We start from the raw sequence: 20,786 nt of genomic DNA on the forward strand, positions 1-20,786 counted from the left end.
TAAAAAATGGAAGTGTATCAGTTTTTGAAGGATATTTGAACAGGTTCACGTGATCAACATAGAATATAGCATACAATTAAACAAGGTATGCGTTTAAGTGTGCCAAAATGAGGCTTGCAGTTCGAACAACCAAGGTAATGTCTTTATGACATTTTTAGACAGGAGTGCTAAAAGGTTAAACATTTAATGAGACATGGAAATCAACAGTCTTTCATTTGAAAAGTTATTAAATCTAGTAATATAAAACATTAACAGCACATTCACACACACACACACACCATTAACACGTTATTGAAAGTCAATTGCAACCTAATATAATTTAAAAGGTGGTTAGTCTTTGAAGGAGCTTATTGGTTCTTTTTACTGCCAACACAATTTTGATGGCTGCCCTTCACAGTAAAAGCTGTTATTATAAAGCATTTGGTCGTGAGGGTTAAGTTACACACAGCGGGCCAGTAAGTGGAGGCCTCTGAGAGCAATACACAAGATGAGAGGGCGGTGTCCTGGTTGCTGCAGCTGGTTCATTTGACTCCTCACCACGCCACCTCGTCCCTGCAGGCTCACGCCAGACGAGGTGAACAGATGTTCCATGCCTGACAAGACGTTCTCTGGCAACGCGGTGATGTCCGTGCCGCTCTGCGGCGACTCCTGGCTTTCCGACAAGCACTTTACCTACAACAGATGTGAGAGAAAATGAAAAATTTGGGGAAAAAAAATTATATATATATATAGTTATGCACATTTTAGTGAGGTTGGCATTTTCTTTACAAACCAGAAGTTCCATGGTTTTTAACACATCGGGACTGCTGCAGACTCTCAACGCAGCAAGACTGTCACAAGACAGTTCTGGAAGGCAAATTACAAAGAAAATGTGCACTTAAGATTTGAGAAGGTTGCAAAATACTCAATAGAAAGTCAACAGATTACTTTTTTTTAAAAAAAGCACGTTAAGAGAAAATGCATAATTGTCTTGGGTTGATAACACTGGCCCAAAAACCAACAATCTTTTTTGGGATGCCAAAGATAGTTTAATGGTTTCTGGGTAATTTGGGGCAACGGAGTATAAAAATGACATCCGTTACTTTGAATTGTCTCTAGGCTCTGAGATCTTGATATTTTTGACAAATTGATAGGGGGCTATCAAAAATGCTTATCGTTTATTCCCGAATAAAAGTGAAGCAAGCCAGAGCATCCGTGTGGTCACTCATGACCCGCGGAAGGAAATTTGTAAACATCAGCTAATGTTTTTGTATTATATGATTGATTAATGTACTTTGATTAATCGTGACTAAAAGCAGTGTTTGTGCTTTGACCGCATCTGTTTTTGCATTACAAAAATCAGGAGTGTACTGCTAATATTGGCTAATTTTCTGATTTTTTGCTGATTTGCACATCAAACATGATTTGCATGAGAAGGCTCTCTGCAATAACAATTTCTGTCTTTCATGATAATGCATCAAAAATGAAAGAACACTGAATGGACATGCTTGAAAGGACAGAAAGCCTCATCAAAGTTGCAGCATAAAGAGAATACCATTCTCAAAAGGTGCGTTTTTTGAGCACTATTTTTTTCAGAGACATCAAAATAACCTAAAACCGTTAAAACTTCCTTGGCACCAAAATGTGTGTTGACCGCGGTTAATGTTTAAATGTTGCGTGAAGATAAAACAAGAAAATGTAAGTCATGCTCACCATTCAAAGCACTAATAATGAGATGAAGTGCACTGAGGACTGACACAGAGGGTTCCGTCTGTGCTGCTGACACACGTTCCGCCTCCTTCAGCACTTCCAGAACAGGCTGGATGCGTTGTTTGTGCGCCTCTGAAACATGGGCCATGTTAACGCTCTTTTCCAGGAGCATCTGGTCCAGCTGCGAGAGACGAAGGAGGTGCAAAAATGATCATTAAGTCAAGCAATCAAACCCTTTGAGTCATCTCACCACACTCTGAAGATCACCGAGAGCCGCTCTGTCTTCCGTGAGCGCTGTGATGTTCTTGAGCAGAGAAGACCTGCTGGCGGCGGGAAGAGCTGCCAGCTGCTGGAACTGAGCACACAGATTCTCCAGTTCTGAAGAAGAAACATCAACCTTGTCAATAGTGTGATTGCTAAGCAGATATTTGTCATTACATTGATATTTATATTCTAAACTGCGTGGCTTGCTCAGGAGAGCCGAGTTATTACTCTTCTCGGCACAACTTGAAAGTTTTTCCGGATATGTGCTGTGGTTTAGCCAATTTTTTTGCCTTGACTTGCAAGCAAACATTTGAGATGCAAGTTTCAATCCCAGTCAAAGTTTATGAATATTAAACAAAGAGAATAATGTGTACTTACGAAAAAAGAATGACTTTATTTTAGATAAGTCAGAGTAGCTTAATGCTAACAATGTCAATGACAGGTTAAAATATAGCATCGGTTTCGCGGTGTTAAAATACCTGAAGCAAATGATATTTTAACACCAATGGTGGCAGAACAGATGTAGACCGAAAATACAGCAATACTCATGCATATATTCTTGCAATTCGATTATTTTTCAAAATCATTCAGCCATAATATGAACGGTTGAACACGTATCGCTAGTGTGCTCTGTGTAAACAAAATACATACAATAAATCTGGAGTCATTCATGTGAAGGAGACTAAGCGTGTTTACAACATCTTAACACCATTTCGGAGAGGATCTCGACTTTCACTTTCACTCTCTCACTTTCGGTTTCAGGATCTCTATTTGATACTTGAAAGGTTTCGGATACTAGGGTAACCGAGGTTATAAGTAAGTCAATAAATGAGGCTTCTAAAATTCAATTCAATCTCAAAAACAGTTTGTAATGACTGATATATTGTGAGAACTTTGAAACAGAATTGTAAATGTTAAGTGTGCAAAAACAAGTCATGCGCCTAGCAGACGTGAAAATGGAAGCTTTGGCAATAATTGACCTCGTTTAAGTTGGCTGACGTCAGAATCGTTTTGCCCAGAAGCTCCGGTGACACCCGCCAGACTTTTTTGGGTGGGGCTGTCCACCTCGAAGCCCCCCTTGCTTGACATCAGACACAGCTCTGTGCAAACATGTCATACAGTCATTTCAAATACATACACTAGTACAGGTGCAGCTAACAGCTACATTAGAATATCATAGAAAAGTTCCTTTGATTCACTGGTTTGAAAAAGTGGAACTCATATACAGTTCAATTTTCAAAAAGTCACCTAATTTCTGTATTTAAACTTAATTTGATTGTGATGGCAAATTGTTGAATTTTCTCAACTCAACTTTATTTATAGACCACTTTTTGTTCGCCCTACAATATACTGGTAATCAAACTCATATGAAGCATTTTCCTCTGTATTTAGTGAATCTATATAATATAGGAGTTTCACTTTTTGAATTGACCTACTGAAATAGAATAGAGTGGAAAACAATATAATTGAAATGCATGCGCATATAATATCAAATATTATTTTCTATACTTATCACTAATTACAATGTGTGTTCTCACCATAGCGACCATCATGTTTCACCTTGAGGTCAATGAGGGCATAGGCCAGGGTGGTGTTAATGGGAATCTCCATGGTAACATTGACGTCTTTGCTCAGGCTACCGCTGTCATTCAGTAACACCTGCACAAAGACACACACGTGTTCAACCTGGTGGTCTTCTTAAAGACAACAAATTGATTCAAGTAAATCAAAAGTGGTGTTGTTTATTCTTAAATATATAATGGAACCCCCAAATAAACAATCTTTCCTGTGGCGCTGGTTGACTTCCAACAGTTTCCCCAGACGAAATAATGTCAATTAATCTTGAGGCAACGTTTAATAAAGGTTCTTAACTGCTTTTCAAGTATAATTCAAGTATCCATCCATTTTCTGTCACGCTTGTCCTTTGAAGATTGTGGGTGGGCTGGAGCCTATCCCAGTTGACTTTGGACGAGGGGCGAGGTTGCCAATAACAGATAAAAGAACTAAAATAAAGCAAAACTAGGCACCGGTAGACGACACCTGACAGAACAGGAAACAGACTGTCATGTCCATGTCCTAGTCATTAGCATGCTACAGAAGCTATTTGTGTTAGCATCTGTTTGGTCAAATGTATTTGTATATACAATTGAAACCTACGTTATTGTACTGCTCATATTGCGCAGTAGCAAGAAGCTTGCCTTTGTCACAATAAGTTCTATTTCTTATTTAAAAAATGGGTGGATATTTTGGCTGACTTTCACCCTGCACCACGTTTGAGGTGTTTGACTTTGGAGGTTCTGTAGGCCAAGTTGAAGTGAGTGTTTCAAAACAAACAAGCACGTCTAACCTTCTACTGCACATGTAGTAAAACTTAAGGAAAGATTAGATATGGTAATAAACATGTTTGTGAGTAGTTCCATTTTGACCTTAGGAGTTTGGAACCAGCCGAGGTTGAGCATCCCAGCACACTGTCCTGCCTTCTGTATCTCCTCTATGACAATACATGGCTGGCTGGTCACGATGCGCTCTTTGACGACACCAAACACCTGACCCTTCTTCTTGGTCTGCTGGATCAGACAGTGGGACATGTCCAGTACCCTGGTGGGACATTTCATTGTCAAACAAACAACACATGACATACAAAAATCCTGCATTGCAATTCAGTGTAACAGGTATGAAAGGGAAATTGTGTCCCATAAAAACAAAACAATTAAGGTACTGAAATGGTGCCTTATTCAATGAAAGTTTTTGGCAAATGTCTTCTTAAAACGGAAGTCAACCTAAACATACTTTTTTCAAGAATATGTCCCCAGCAGGCCCACTAGTTGAAACACGGCATTGATTAATTTTGCGTTTACAAATATACATAACATGTTTAATGATACTCGTAAATGATCACTGACTGCCTCATGCCTCTTATAAGTACATTTATTGTAATGTATTGATGCTTTCCATGTAACTCTCAAATTTGAATTTTTTAAAAAACTTTTATCAGAAAAACAACACAAATCTTTTACTTATTAAAAGGGGGGGAAAGAAAATTTTGAGATAAAGTGACAATATAAATCTGTAATCATTTATTTGTGGAAAATGACATATGGCATGGCAGTGACATTGCCAAGAAATCATCCCTCCAAAATTGATGAAATGATGTGAAACAATCTTGGAACCTCAATCCCAATGAAGGAGCTCCAGGAATTTCTGGCAAGTACTGGCTGTTTAGCACATGTGACAACAATCTCCTCACCTCTTCATACTGTGTGTCTGGACAATTGGCAAGTTGTTAGAGTTATCGTACAAAGAACAAATACACACTTAAAATCTCCCAAACGCATGTGGGAAAATGTATTGTGTGCCACATCTCGAGTTATTGAGCGTGCGTGGTGTTTCCCCTCTCTAAAACATTTCAGGTTGTACAGGTTATACTGCACACCACATTACTGGTGGGAAGGTACATGAAATCATTTGTCTCCTTTATTTATCACACAAACCTCGCATTTAAACGGGGGTGTGTAGAATTTTACTCACTGTATACATGGGGTCCCTGGATTTCTGTTCCTACACCGGAAATGCAACGGTCTAATATTCAACAGATTCATGATGTTAGGTTACGAGTGCAACTTTTTGTGATCTGATAGAGAACATGCCTGCTGTTTGGAGACCTTCGACAGACAGTTTGTATGTTTAATTCCTAACCTTGATGTCTTCTTTGTGTTTTTTTTTTTTTTTTTTTTTTTTTTTTACTTAAAGGTGTTCAAGAGGACACATTCAGGGAACCATACCTGTTTTTTGAGTCTTGCAGGAGCCGCCGCACATCTACTTCTTCTTTCTTCAAACTGCCTAATGATAACTGGAGTTTGGAAGAGCCTTTGCCCCCAATGTTCATGTCGGAATTAGGGATTTTGGCATCTATTGTCCCTTGAATGTTGTCATCATGAGTCTCGTTGTATTTGATGAAGTCTGTCTCTGGTAAAACTACAGACGGGGACTCATGTCAGTTAAGTTACCCCACAGATCTAAAACACTGAGTTACATAAACCAATGTTGCCCAACCATCGGTCCACGGACTGGTACACATTTTTTTTTTTTTTTTTTTTTTTTGTGGGGCGTCAGCCCACAAACACCCTAGCGGTTACCTTCCAAAGGGCAGTATAAGTAGGCCTGGATGATAATATGATTGAGAATTGTGATATCACGTGACCAGCTGCAAGCTGTGAGGATATTTACTCCATCAGACACGACCGAAATGTGTGCGACTGCAGCCAATCAGTGTGCAGCTTTTCCTTCTAACTTTGGTTTAAAAGTTGAAGGAAACAGAATCTGCCAATAAATAAAAGAAGAAGCAGTTAAACACAAAGTAATAGTATGGTGGGCAGCCATTATCTCCGAAGACAAACTCCTCCCCATCGCTCTTGTGGCGATATCTCCAGGACGATGCGGAGGAGGAAGCCGTTGTGCAAGGTATGTCATCAAAAGCAAGGCAATACAACAAACGTATTTGAAAAAAGTAGCACCCAACTGATGAAGTGCAAAACATGAAAACGGGAGCAGAGTTTGCACAGCCTGCCCGCCTAAACATTCGCAGTTTAGCAGCTACTAACTAGCCGTGCCACTACCGGACCAAAGCAGCAGTCAATTGTGTCATCCTTTGATCATGCACATTTGCAAGAAGCAATGATGTTAACGCCTTATGTAGGATCATAACTTAAAAATGATTACGATTACATTTTAAGGCGTATTCCTTATTCCTGAAGGGTCCAGTTTTTAGTAGTTCACGGTTTTAATTTATACTGTTGTACATATTGTTGTACTGTTTAAAATGAAAGAAAAAAAATTGTATGTTAATAAAATGTTAAATTACTATAATTAGCGGTAACTTTGTTGTCAGTACCAATGCTTTAAAACTGGCATTTTTAAAAGCAATGACAAAATCAATTTTTACAAAGCTCCCCAACATCGCTATTTCTGACCAACCAATCAGAAGGTGGAAATATGCTGACATTATTGTAGGCCTGGTTAGCAATTCTGAAGGCCCTGGGCAGATTAGATTGACACGACACAATGAAGCTAAAATACAACTGGATAGATAAATAAATAATATCTCATGTCCACATACTGTAATTGAAGCTGTCTAGCCCAGGGTTATAATAGATTTAGATTTTTCATTATAGTTATTTTTTATTTTGTTTTGACTTTTGTCAGTTAGTTTTAAATTAGCCCCATATTACTTCGCTTTTATTAGTTTTACGATTATCACTATTTTTTTAATATGGAGTATTTGTCGAGTGCAAGATAAAAAAGGGGTAGTTAATTAGAAACATTAGTAGCTAGCAACTTTATTACACACTAGTAAATATTGTGTAATAAAGTAAAGTAATCTACAATTCTCAAATGACTGTTGTTCCTTTGTTCTTTTGTACAGTTTCTTTTCTTCAGTAATACTGAAATAAATACATTTAAAAATGAACCCCGAAACCTCATGTATAATATTGACAAAGACAAAAACGAAGGACATTTTCGCTATAATTACACCGACACACTTACTTTTTCTAAATTTTTAAATCAGAGAGTACATTTTTCTAGATTTTTTTATGCTGATTCCTAATCTGTCCCCGTTTTTTCTTTTTCAAGTTTTCATAATAATAATAATAACAATGTTAATAATGTTAATAATAATAATAATAATATTATGTAATATAGTAGTAATATATTTGGATAGAATTGCTTTCTGAAATTTTATGGTAAAATCCATATTGCGCAAGCTTTTATAGGTCAAATTTAAAATTAAAAAAATTAAAAGGCCTACAAAATCTAGAAAAAAAAAGAAAGACATTTTTTGAATAAGCGTCAAAAATACGTTTGAGGACACATAAAGCCATTTATGACTACAATTGCTGTTGGACTGGTCTATAAATGTAAAATGAAGTTTCAGTTGGTTTTGTTTTTTGAAAAAAAAAAATCGTTTTTTATTTTGTTTTGCTCATGATTTTTTTTTTCCCCAATTTAATAGTATTTATAATAACCTTGGTGCAACCAAGAGAAACTCTATGAAATGAAGCGAATAAACTGTTGGGAACAATTTAATGCAACTTTCATGGAACAAATAATTCAGTGCCTCTGATGTTTCGGCCCTGATGTCGTGCGCATGTTGCATGTTGTTGTTTACCTGGCGTGATAGATGTGTCTCCTGTGAGGATGTCGTTGAGGGTAAAGTCAGTGGGCAGATGTTTGGGCTTCTGCCAGAACCAGAAGCGTTTCTGGCTCACCACCACGGTGAGCAGCGCGATAGAATCGTTGAGACTTCTCACCGGGATCAACAAACCACCTGGGTCCACCTCCTCCACAAAATTCTTGGTGGCTGTGGCGAACATCTACCCGGAAGGAGGTCAATGTGGCGGCTTGTTCACTCCCAGACAGACGCTCGGCTCCGACTTCAATGCGAAAAGATTAAACGCGTACGATAACTTATCTTAAAGCTCGCCTTTTCTCGGCGTGTAAAAGGCACAATGAAAAAGTGGATTTCCTGCAGAAGTCATCCGTGCACGAGGACACTCAAATCGCTACCAGTTAGCATCAGCAACAGAGGAGATTGATCAATTATTCAAAAATCGCAAAACATACAGAGGCTACATTAAGTTACAGTTTTCACCAAGCCGTCGTTAAGTCGACGAAGCAGCCCATACACGTTTTGAGAAGACAGACACGAATAACTCGATGACTCGCCAAGACCGAAAAGTCAACGTGAGGCCACTTGCCTGACTCACCAAGACACACTAAGGCCACGCCCCACTCCGGAATCAGACAGAGCAATTTGTTGCATACGAGAACTTAAGAGGAAAACGGTTCTTGTATATTTTGCAAATAAATGCAGGGGACTGACTAATTTCAAATGCAATCAGTGGGCGCACGAGCGCCGCGGGGGAAAAAAAAAGTCTCGCCCAAGGTACAAAACAGCCAAGTCCGGCCCTGGCTAAAACTATGTTTTACCAGACCTCCTTTCTGTTAAATACTGTTTTAAACACGTACAATACTTTCACTGTACGTATTTGTGATGGTTGTGTGATCCAAAGTCACAGATTGCAGTGTGACAGCACAAGAACTAAGAACTAAGAGGAAAACGGTTCTTTAAAAAGGACTTGACCACACACACAAGGCGCCACAAGAGGGAAGCATCGCCGCATTTATTTGAGCTGACGCAGCACAACTTCAACACTCATCTTGGACCGCACCACCATGCCGGTGTAACCAAAGGCCCATTGGATGAGGTGAAGGACATGAATGAGTGTGTGATGTTTGCTACAGCTCCTTCAGTTCGCACCATTCACAGATTTTAACACAGTCATAACAAATAATTAGCACTGCTTTTATCAAATAAAAAGAACTTCCAGTACGTACCTGTTTCATTTACAGAGCACCTTACAAAGTATACATTTTTAAAACATCTAAAATATGAAACTGAAACAATTAAAAAATAACGACAGTACCACTAATAAGGCATCAGACATGTGCAGAATAAATATTTGATGTTAATGTTAATCAATGGCATAACAAGGCTACTGTATCTCTGAGGTAGAGATTGTCTAAATGACAGGATGAGGTGCCACTCTATACTTTTAACGAGGTACCAGTTCGTTAGTATCTTCTTAACGAGTGGGTGCTTGTAATGAGGTGGACTGGTCATCCTTTTCACATTTCGCCACCTTGGACTTGCTGTATAATGATCAACATTCTCAGGGTGCATAACATGATTACACAACTTAGATAAGCACTTGTTGTTAAGGCAATAACAATGCAAAAGAAGGTCAGCGCCGATTGCGGATGTTTCCACTGGACTTCCGTCAGCGAATTTTTTTCAGTTCAGGTCACCACAACATCTGGAATTCTGTGTGGGCAAAGCCAGGATCGCTTCTCAACTCCCAGTAAGTGTTGTTGCTCACCCACGTGTCATCCTTTGACTTCCTAAGCATGAATGAAGAAAGACAGAGAAACGTGGCCATTGTCATCTCTGGAAACGCGGAATGTTTAATGCATTTAAGACTGCAAAATGGTCATATTCAAATGTGTAATCATGGAGGCAAACTATTATGGCGAGAGATACCTGAAGAATTTTGGTTGATGCGACCCGTTGCTGTCCTCAAGGACTCGCCGTCTTTCTCTCTGCAGCTGTTCAATCCTTTGCTTCTGCTCCTCTGCAGCCTCGAGCTTCCCCTCCTCCAGCAGTCTGCACACCATGCAGCACAAACGTAATTATCATGCAAATAAGGGGAAAACATCTGTTCAGATAGAAAAGCATTAATATGTGACTTTTTCAATTCTAAAGGGTTGACGGCTCAGTTTGGTCAAATGCAGTAGTCAATTTACATACAAAGGGGGTCAAGTGAAAAATGTTCTTCACAAAATTAGGTCCTATGGGGCACCACTAGTCCAAACACGACATTTGGATCAATATTGCATTTGTGAAATATTAATTAAGCAGCAAAATTCACCCATTGTTATCCATCCCAGGAGGGGCGGCCATTTTGCCACTTGCTGTCGACTAAAAATGACATCACAGTGCCCAAGGGTTCAAGTAACGACCAATCACGGCTCACCTGTTTTCTGGGTTTGGTCATGTGACATGCGCAAGCTGAGCAATGATTGGTTTTTAACTGAGCCGTGAGTCACAGTCGACAAGTGGAAAAATGGCCGCCCATGTGAACTGGATAAAAACGGGTAGAATTGGCTACATAATTCATATTCCACAAATAGGGTTGCATAAAACATATTGTTAAGACATTTTTGACTTGACTTACTCTTTAATAAACACAAGTTGTTTTTTGCATAGGGTTCATTTGGATGGTGATATGGAACAGCACAAAATGAGCAGAATCATAAGCACGATTATGATTATAATTAAATTATTATTATTTTCAAATATATTTTAAGTTTTGGCAGCACGTGAACCAAGCCTGTCTACCTCACAATTCTGAGGTTTAGGCTTCAAATCTCTGTTCCAGCCTTCCTGTGTTGTATTTGTTTATGTGACTTCCTCCCATATTTGAAAAATATAAACTCCATCTAATATTAGTTGTAGACTAACTGTCCATAGCTGTGAATGCACCGGTAAATGGTTGTCTGGATGTGCCCTTAAGACTAATGAGGACAAACGCTGCAGAAAATGGATGTGTGTGTATTTTGTCTACAGTTTGTTTGGGGCTAGAAATGAAAAACAACTGTGGCAGTACATGCTCTCCATGATCATTCGCATCCACATTGAGCTGTCACGCTGGATAAAGCTCCAGTATAATTTTAGCCTGTCCTATATTTTGACTATTCTCTTGTAAAACTTACAAATGTGAGCTAAAATTAACCCAAGAGATATGCACAGAAGCCACTAGGGCAGTTACTATTCTAATCCTTTATTGAGGTTTGATCAGCACAGCGTCAAAAACACACAACAGAGTTCAATGGAAGAGATTTGATGCCCAGTGAATTACTGCCTGTTATAAGAATATTTCTCTGCACTTACAAAATGTATATATTCTATTCTGTTAATTATACTCTCATATAAATATTTCTTTAGGGTCAGAATAAGCAAAATGTATATATTCTATTCTGTTAATTATACTCTCATATAAATATTTCTTTAGGGTCAGAATAAGCAACTTCACCTTGTTGCTGTCTCTCGGTGATATTGTCGTAACACTTCGCTGAGACAAAGCAAGATGTCTATGTTCGGAGAGGTACACAGTATATATAACCTTGCTTGAAGTGGAAGTCAACCCAAACATTTTTTTCAAGAATATGTTCTATGCAGGCCTACTAATTGAACCAGGGCATTCTGATTAATATTGAATTTGTGGAATATGAGTGAAGCAGCAAAATCCACTTGTTTTTAGCCATCTCAGCAGGCGGCCATTTTGTTATTTCTGTCGTCTGAAAATGACATCACAAATGCTCAGGGCTCAGATAACGACCAATCATGGCTCAGCTTCAGAAAACAGGTGAGCTCTGATTGGTTGTTACCTGAGCCCTGAGACTCTGTGAGGTCATTTGCAGTTGACAGAAGTGACAAAATGGCCGCCCCCCCACAGATGGCTAAAAACGGGTGGATTAACTCTTATTCCACAAACACAATATTTATCAGAATGCCTTGTTTCAACTAGTGGGCCTGCATATAAACTTATTCTTGAAAAAAATATGTTTGGGTTGACTTCCTTTAAGAAAAACAATCAGTCATCTTTTAGCAGCCGCTAACTCAATTTTATTCGAACATTTTCCTTGCCGGCAGATTTGAATGAACTAATATCTTTCATTTTCAAAAGCTAAAATTGAGAAACTCATCTTTGGCATACAATAAAGCCATAAAGGAACAAGAAAAATTAAAGCTCACGTCACACGTTTTTGTCCCTCACCTTTGGTCCACCCGCAGTCTGGTGTCAGTGGGTGGCAGCAGCGGTTTGAGGGATGCGTCCAGCTCATTCAGCTCAATGGCAAACTTGGTGAAACCGTAGTACTGCTCATGGTCTAGTGGCATGGCATCTGCATATACACAAGCATTACCTACGTTAATATTCACTAATCGTGCATCGATTTATTAGGAATGCAACTTAATGCTCATACTTGCTCTCCAGATGCATGTGGCCGAGGGCGGGTCCCCGCTGTAAACCGCTTCGTGCCACTTCCCAAAGAGCCGATGGACCACATTCCCCTTCTGATCCATGACGGTTCCTTCCACCTCATTCACACTTGAGTTCCATCTAGCCTGTGACAAAGGAGAACATTCATCAAAGTGAAGGCCATTACTATGAACAGTTGATCACACTCTATCATCCAGGACCTCATGGTAATGTCTTCTTTTGGTCCTCACCGTGACTTCTATTGCATGTCTGGTGTATTTAATGGGAGGTGAGGATGAATGAATCATCCTTTTTCCTCGACTCACCTACCTTAAGGGGACCTTTCAAATGAGAACCGCTAAAGCAATTAACCTTCTCAGCTCAGTGAAAGCTTCCATACATCAAACCTCAAAAACATCATATGGGCTTCCTAGTTGCATGCAAGTGAAGAACACCAACTGTGAGCAAAGGTCATTGAGCAATAAAAGCCCTACTACACAGGACTGAGTCATTCTACTTTGTATCATAAACATTTGAGGTTCTTAGCGCTGTGGATGTGGAAATGTGCCAACAAAAACATCGCACAAATGTCAACAAAAAACATGTTTGGATACGTTACATATCTTTGGCACAAGTGTGCAATCTGTAATATTTACGTCACAGTGAAAATACAGCACTGTATTTAATGTAATCCGGCACAAACACTATTAGAATCACTAATTTACATTTACGACATATTATAGTATTTGTGTGATGAAACTGTATTTATTTATTCACAACACTCCATTCTATTCATTTTGAAGCCTTCCTATTGGCTGAACTGCTTGCATTACAGCAAAGTGGATGTTATATTCTTTTGTCCAATCAGATTTTAGCCTGGAGGTGCTGCCATGTCAATCTAATCTGCCCAATGACTTCTGAATCAGTAGTGCTGGCAGATGTAACGTAAACTATTGTAGCAATTTGTCTGTCCGCTCATTGTTATTAATTAGTTTAGTTTGATTTATTTACACATTTTCACTTTATGTATAGCACTTTGTATGCAGCCAAGGGTGTTTTTAAAGAGACCTTTGTTGTAAAACACACAGATTACATAGCAAGACTGACAGTTGGGAGGATTATTCAAAATGGGACCATGCACGTAAGCCATTTGCAAGATCGGCTCACTTTCACAAAAGTGATCTTGCAGTGGCAGGCGTCGCTGTTGGCGTTTCTGATGGAGATCTCGCCGTAGTGCTCGATCCAGCGTTGTCCACTCAGGATGTTGTGAATGCACGATGTCACCTTGTTCCACTCATAGTGGTCTCCACACCTGCACCAGTGAGAACAAATATGATTGAAAAATACTTGCTGTGTGACACCTGTGTTGCATTTCGGTGCGTCAAGCTCACCCAGGCAGAGTTACATGCGTGCTGCCGACAGGAACAATCTCCATTGACTTCCCCCAAAACTTGTTCTTACACCTTACGTCTGCAATGAAATCACAATGTAAAATTAGGAACTTGAACTGAACAAAAAGTGTATGCAACGGAACACACCTTGCCAGAAGATAAAATTTTTTGACTCTGCGTGGCAAGCCGAGATTGGTGGATGATGGCTGACCTGTTGATGGAGATAACAATTTTGTAACAAACAAAATCCAATCCAACCCAAACACATTTCTTGAGCACATTTAAAAACAAACAATTAACATATATACTGTATGTCCTGAATAAATACTTGCTGATATAACCGAACCTGCTCTGCAATGAACTGGAAGCCTTTATCTGGCCGGTCACATTCATAAGTCTCTCCCAGGACGGGATTGAAAGGCTTCCCGCCAGTTCTGTAGTAGCTGGATGCGTAACCCGATACCACAAATGTAGCGATGAAGACCTAGACACACACACAAAAAAAACAAAAAAACAATTGCTAAAAGTCATGACTGACAATGGTGTTTATTGGTGCAGTTTTGGAGATGCCTCATTGTTATCAATATTTCATCAAGTCAGAGTCCCTTTTACACAGTAAAATATGGCATTATTTTGCCTTGAGAAGCCTTTTTGTGTTTAGTTTTTGTGTAAATCCTTCTAAGCAGAAAGAAGGCACAATTTAATCTTTTCATTGCTCGGGGCTACCCTAGTCGTGAATTGTTATTATCTTAGAAGCCACTGTGGTGTAAACCAAAAACATGTCAGTTAAAATAATTATTGTATTCTTTGGTACGTAAAGCGGAAGTCAATCCCATCTTTTTTTTTTTTTTTTTAAGAATGTGTTCTATGAAGGCCCACTAGTTGAAACACAGCATTCTGATTAATATTGTGTTTGTGGAATATGACATAAGCAGCAAAATCCACCCGTTTTTAGCCATCTCATGGGGCGGCCATTTTGTCACTTCTGTCAACTGAAAATGACATCACACACCCTCAGGGCTCAGATAACGACATCATAGCTCAGCTTCAGAAAACAGGTGAGCCGTGATTGGTCGTTACATGAGCTCTGTGCAATTGTGATGTCATTTTCAGTCGACAGAAGTGACAAAATGGCCGCCCCCTGACATGGCTAAAAACGGTTGGATTTTGCTGCTTAACTCATATTTCATATTAATGATTTTGCCTTGTATCAACTAGTGGCCCTGTATAGAACATATTCTTGAAAAAATGTTTGGGTTGACTTCCCACTTTAATAAAAAAAATAAAAATAAAATAAAAAAAAAAATAAAAAAATACAATTCCAATCTATTGAGCCATGGGTTGTAGACCACTGCCCTAAATAAACAACTGTCAGGAATGGGCAGACTGCGTGAGAGAGTTAACTATGGCCCACTTAAGTAACCAACGCATTAACGCTGTCCTCTCACCATGCGTTCAAACGGATCGTGTGTGCTGGCGGCCTGATCGAGGAGCTCGCTGTACTCGAGCTCCTCGCAAAGCCTCTGCAGGGTGTTGAGCGGCTCGTTGAGATGCACCGGCATGGCCACTTTGGACAGGTCTTTGCCGATGTTGTTCCTGAGGATGTTCCACAGGCTGATGGCGCTGCTGCTCGGGCTTGGTGAAGACAGACGCGATCTACGCCGGCAGAGGTTGGCGGCGCTCTCTCCAGAACCTGACAAAACCAAAAACATCATGTTCTTTTTTTAGAGCATGGCTGGCGTGTGGAAGTATTTTCTTGAAATAGGTTACCTGAATTTTGTCTGCCATTTTCTGTCTCAGGGTTAAAGTTGTCCATGGAATTGTTGTCACTAACGTCGCTGATGTACGAGTCATCTTCTGAAGCCTAAAAAAGAAAACCATACAAACTTTTAGCAGTTGTGATGAGAGGAATTTGAAGTGCACCTGAGATAAAAGACAGGGCAGGTTTCTTTCAACATGCTGTCACATTATTTGGAGATGATCTCCCTTGGGAGCTACATTATAGCTGTATTTTTAGATGAAAGTAATTAACTTCCATTTTTACACCATCTCCGCTCATGCTGCTATCTGACCAGCCACATGACAATAAAGCAAGGAGGAAAAAAAAAGAGTACAGTCAGAGTGCAGTCTGATTTCATGACAGTGAAATTAAAAAGGCTTCAAGAAGCCTCCAGCACGAAACGAGATGTCCGAGTTCAATTTCAAATGTGCCCCACGTGCCAGTAAAATGCCAAATAAGTTTAAAATGATGACAAATTTTATAGAAAATTATACAATTTAATAGTAACAGTAATTTCATTAGGCAGCACCACAGGCTTATACAGCTACAGGCTGAATCCTATAGTTGAATACACATGAATTAATGCAACTAGAACTGCTTTTACTGGACCTCCGTAAACAATTTCATTAGAACTAGAATTGCTCTTATACACTTACTGAAATATAAACGTTCTAGTATTCAATGCATTTGTTTTTGTTGCACATTCTTAGGTATGCAAATACTCCTAAACATTCAATTTATTAAGGTATATTCTCAATTTGAGTCCTAATTTGAGGGATTTTTCTACAGTATGTGGTTATCAAACTTGTTACATTGATTGTTACATTGTCATATAGATAATTTGCCTTCTTTCTGGGGCCGACCCGACCTGCTTAAGGTGGACGGCCTTCGCCCTAACTGGGCGCCAGAAATATAGATTACTGTTTGAGCCTTCCATGACAGTTCACATCAGAGCAGGTCGGGTTACAGGCAATTAGCGAGCCTGTAAGAACGGAGTCTGTAAGGCTAGAGTTAACTAGCGCTATGCTAGACTCTGACAACACACATAGTTTTTTATTTAGATTACAGCCGTACACACCACACATTCCTGCATCACATAGCGATATTGTTTCTACCGAGGTGATTAATATTGTATTTGTGGAACAAGAGTTAATCCACCCGATTTTAGCCATCACATGGGGCGGCCATTTTGTCACTTCTGCTGACTGAAAATGTCGTCACACACCCTCAGGTGAGCAACTGTGATGTCATTTTCAGGTGACGAAAGTGACAAAATGGCCGCCCCCAGAAATGGCTAAAAACGTGTGGATTAACTCTTGTTCTACAAACGCAATATTTATCAGAATGCCTTGTTTCAACTAGTGGGTTTGCATAGAACATATTCTTGAAATAAACAATGCCACAATGTCATTTCTACCTCATTCAACAAACAAAATAAAATAAAAAAATCACTTTCAATCAAAGTATGACCGTATGAATTGAAAATGGCCAAATATTTACACCGGATCTACAGTATAGTAGAGTTTAGATGCACACATGTATTGTTCTTATAGTGTAAGAGGCATAAACCTTTGAATTTCCCTTCCATTTACCTCATTTTCAGAGGAACTATTGGACAACAGAAACTCCTGCGCGTCAAAGAACTCAGACAACGACTCGGCTCTGCTTTCATTGGACTCTTGATGCACCAAAGAACGGGATTCGGATGCAGACTCCTCCTCTTTCTGGGAGACACAACATCCGCATGGATAAACACAAAAAACAAAGCGGTCATGAGTCGGACTCAGGAGCGGCTTGGTCAATCTTTGTCACAACATGGTATAATCACACTGTGTTAACAATGACCCGATGGCGAGTGCACACATTGACTATTAGAAGCTTGATAACACTAATGAACCACTGAGACGATGAGGCGCATCACAGCACTTGAAGTTTTAATATCCGTCTGTACACCTGCTAACAGTGGAGTTTTGTGCACCTCTGTTTTGATCTACGTATAATGACTGCAGGGAGAAATACTACCACGATATTAATGAATCCCAATTTTAAGAGTTACTTTGCAGCGGTTATGCAAAATCATCGCAATTCTGACTGGATCTCATGTATCCAAGCAATTATGTAATTTGTCAGAGAGGGACATTTTGTTACTTTCCCAATAGATAATCTCATAGCATGCACATGCCCTGTGTGTTTTTAACACATTTTCCGGGACACAATTAGCGTGATCCGCTAACACTCTGTGGACAGTAAATCAGATTTCCAGACGAGCCAGAAGCCTCCATGTGCCCGCTTGTCGTGTGATCACACTAAACACATGGCTGCATGCAAACGATTCCCAATGGCGAGACCCACAATGTGTTTCTCTTCTTTTTTATGGCGTCTAATCGTCATTAGCGAGGGGGCGAGAGGGGAGCAACATGGCTGCGTGCGGATGAAAATGAAAGACATGACAGCTCATTGAGGATGTGGGAGGCAAATAACGAGGGAAGTAATCATCAGAATAATCATCATGCTGGTGGCGGTGGCGGAGGGTGGAAACGGGAGTCACTGCATTGCCACACACCCACCTGCACTGGGGCAATGGGATTGTGCAGTGTGGCTTCTACGATGTGAGACTCTGCGTGAATCTTGCAGAGGCGCTCTCGCAGCTCAGAGTTCTGGGCTAAAGCCTGAAAAATAATAACCAGTGCACACGTGCTTTAAAACACACCCCGCAAATCAATTCCCAAATATTTGATTATTAATTAGTTGCCAATTATTCGTCCTAACAGTCGTATCATTCAAATAGCCAGAGATTGACCAATTTTAGGAAGTTGGAAAAAAAAATAGGGTACTACATAAGACATTTTTACTTTAAGTATCTACATTATTTGGAAACATACACAGTGTATAGTATGGTATAATTAGTGTATAGTCCTTCTCAAATAGTGGGTCGGGTGCAAGGGCAGTGGGGCCACGTGTGACCCTGAGGGAATATGCGTTTTTTTTTTTGACAAACTAAAGTAAAGTGTAATTGCACGTCCACTATAGTAGGTGGCAGTGGAGCTCTCATTTATTCATTTATTTTTATTTTTTAATTTCAGGCAAATTGATTTGCACTTCAAATTTTTGTTGTAACAGGCTAAAAAACAGTCGTAATAAAGATTTTCTTTGTTGTTAGTTGATCTATAGTTCTTTCTTTTTTTGTTTACTTTAATGTTAATTCGGATACAGTGTTATGCAGAGGTCCGCTTACAACTATTTGACCGACAACTGATACTATTTCTAGTCGCGGCGGAGAGTTGGGGGGGGGAGCGTAATGTTTTCTTCTTGCTAGCGGGCATAACAGAAAATAATTGAGAAGCACTGCTCGAAAGCTTTATAGTGAGGCATGTGCATGGAGTCTACTGCAAGATACAAAATGTTTTTGAACATCAGCATCCATCCTTCGATCCATCCTACTATTTTGTACTGTAGAGGCTGCCACTTATCCTGTTCAGTGCCATGCGAGGGGAAGCTCTATACCCTCGACTGGTTAAACAACAACAACAAAAAGCAACAACTATCTCGTTGTTTTTTTTTACCTGGCTAGGACGCACAGCAATTTCTGTATGTTAAATAGCTTCTTAATTAATTAAAACTCAAACAGTAATGCAATAGAGTGTTTATAATTTCATAACATTTCCTATTGCATAAGTGCATGACATTTAGGGATTTCACCGCCTGCAATCAATAACAGTATTAAAAGAACCACAAGATTGAAAAGACATTTTAAGTCAAACTGGAAAAATATCAGCTAACATTGAGCACTGCGCCAATTCAATTTAAGACTCATGTACAATGGTCAAATCGGGAGACGTCAACATGACCCAGAAATGTCACAATCTCCATTGAGATTGGAATTGAAAATGGGGGAAAAAATGTGTCTAATGGTCAGTGCTTGTTTAATTTCTTTTGCAAGTATTGGATACAGAAAAGCACTTGGATTAAACACAATAAGAAAAAAAAAAAAGGAATTAAATTCCGAATGAGCGCATAGCAACAAAAAAGAGAATTTTAATTCTCTTCAAATCATTACCCTTGCGTTGAATGTTCTGTCGTTATTACTTATATTTTTTAGTATAAAGACTAGGATCTTTGTGGATTATTACTACATGAATTTGTTTTCACTTTTTGCCATACTAAAGGCATAACAGCAGCATTATGGAACAGCGGTTAGTAGATCTGCCTCACACTCGAGAGGTTCTGTGTTCGATGGTATTTCATCAAGTGCCAGATTTTAAAAGCGTACAGCCTGTCTGCCTGTTCGGCAGTGATTTCTAGCGTGTTGTGTCACACTATTCTGATGCAAGACATCATTTGGTGTGCTCCGGGAAATTGTCCAACTTCACCTAATTGTTCTGAAAATGATTCACTTACTCCAAATAATATATCTTTGCTCATCGATCTATGCCAGTGATGTGTCGCCATAGGCAGAATGGCAAACACGGCAATTGACCTGTGTGTCCACCTTTTGTGATATTTTACCTGGTGCTGTGCCGTGAGTTTTTTTTTTCTCATGTAAAATATGTGGCCTGGCTCAGTAAAGATTGGGAAATACTGACTCAAAGCATACAGTAAATTTCATGTTCACAATTTGAGTCACCATGCCATTCATTGAATGAATCACGTTACATCATCGTCTCTGAAGCAGGACGAAGCAACTGGCAAACAGATGAACAAACACAAGGTGGTCGACCATTTATGATCTTCTAACGTCGGTAATAACGTTTGCTGTTCCCCTTAATTTTGCAGTGAAAAATAAATTCATGTTAATGACAAAATTGTTGCACAAGCAGAAGGTAATAATCCATGAAGTGCTCTACTGAGCGCCGTTCTAGATAAATTCATTATGTCGTAATTTCAGAAATGTTATCATTGGAGACAGGACGCCGAGGAAGCCCACAATGTAAAAAGAAAATAAAATAAACATCAGTGGTTCATTATTGCCACGCTGTGTGGTCACGTAGGTAGACTGAGTCATTAGGAGCTAACAGACATCACGCTATTATTGTCTAAGTAATATGTTGCAGTCAAACGCCCAGA

The 20,786-nt window shown here is 39.4% G+C and overlaps 2 protein-coding genes across 5 annotated transcripts in view; both read right to left on the reverse strand.

The window, feature by feature from the left end:
- Positions 1-17: 17 nt before the first annotated feature.
- Positions 18-8,870, reverse strand: gsdmeb (gasdermin Eb). 3 transcript variants are annotated; one of them, XM_086038167.1, is made up of 10 exons: positions 8,718-8,870; positions 8,120-8,384; positions 5,736-5,928; positions 4,380-4,551; positions 3,492-3,612; positions 2,934-3,053; positions 1,940-2,067; positions 1,693-1,870; positions 773-846; positions 18-672 (listed from the first exon to the last, which is right to left on the reverse strand). In XM_086038167.1, the coding sequence occupies exons 2-10, from the start codon at positions 8,322-8,324 to the stop codon at positions 439-441; spliced, it is 1,425 nt and encodes a 474-aa protein (XP_085894293.1). In that variant the 5' UTR covers positions 8,325-8,384; positions 8,718-8,870; the 3' UTR covers positions 18-438. The 3 variants fall into 3 exon arrangements, with proteins under 3 accessions (XP_085894293.1, XP_085894292.1, XP_085894294.1); XM_086038166.1 differs by having other exon boundaries at positions 8,120-8,735; XM_086038168.1 differs by having other exon boundaries at positions 552-672; positions 741-846; positions 8,120-8,735.
- Positions 8,871-9,113: 243 nt separating this feature from the next.
- osbpl3b (oxysterol binding protein-like 3b) overlaps positions 9,114-20,786 on the reverse strand; it is a 34,134-nt gene continuing 22,461 nt past the window's right edge. Inside the window, exons 12-23 of one of the 2 annotated variants that reach the window (XM_086038798.1) lie at positions 18,290-18,391; positions 17,315-17,446; positions 15,713-15,806; positions 15,391-15,635; positions 14,289-14,426; positions 14,090-14,153; positions 13,943-14,021; positions 13,719-13,863; positions 12,556-12,697; positions 12,348-12,474; positions 10,052-10,174; positions 9,114-9,912 (exon numbers count right to left, since the gene is read on the reverse strand). In XM_086038798.1, the coding sequence (XP_085894924.1) occupies positions 9,816-9,912; positions 10,052-10,174; positions 12,348-12,474; positions 12,556-12,697; positions 13,719-13,863; positions 13,943-14,021; positions 14,090-14,153; positions 14,289-14,426; positions 15,391-15,635; positions 15,713-15,806; positions 17,315-17,446; positions 18,290-18,391 (1,488 nt within the window). In that variant the 3' untranslated portion in view covers positions 9,114-9,815. The remainder of the gene's footprint in view (positions 9,913-10,051; positions 10,175-12,347; positions 12,475-12,555; positions 12,698-13,718; positions 13,864-13,942; positions 14,022-14,089; positions 14,154-14,288; positions 14,427-15,390; positions 15,636-15,712; positions 15,807-17,314; positions 17,447-18,289; positions 18,392-20,786) is intronic. The other variant, XM_086038799.1, reaches the window with a different exon arrangement.

This window comes from Filicampus tigris, chromosome 8, assembly GCF_054856515.1.
Source record: "Filicampus tigris isolate MCC_2025a chromosome 8, RoL_Ftig_1.0, whole genome shotgun sequence".
In the NCBI taxonomy this organism is placed as follows: Eukaryota; Metazoa; Chordata; class Actinopteri; order Syngnathiformes; family Syngnathidae; genus Filicampus; species Filicampus tigris.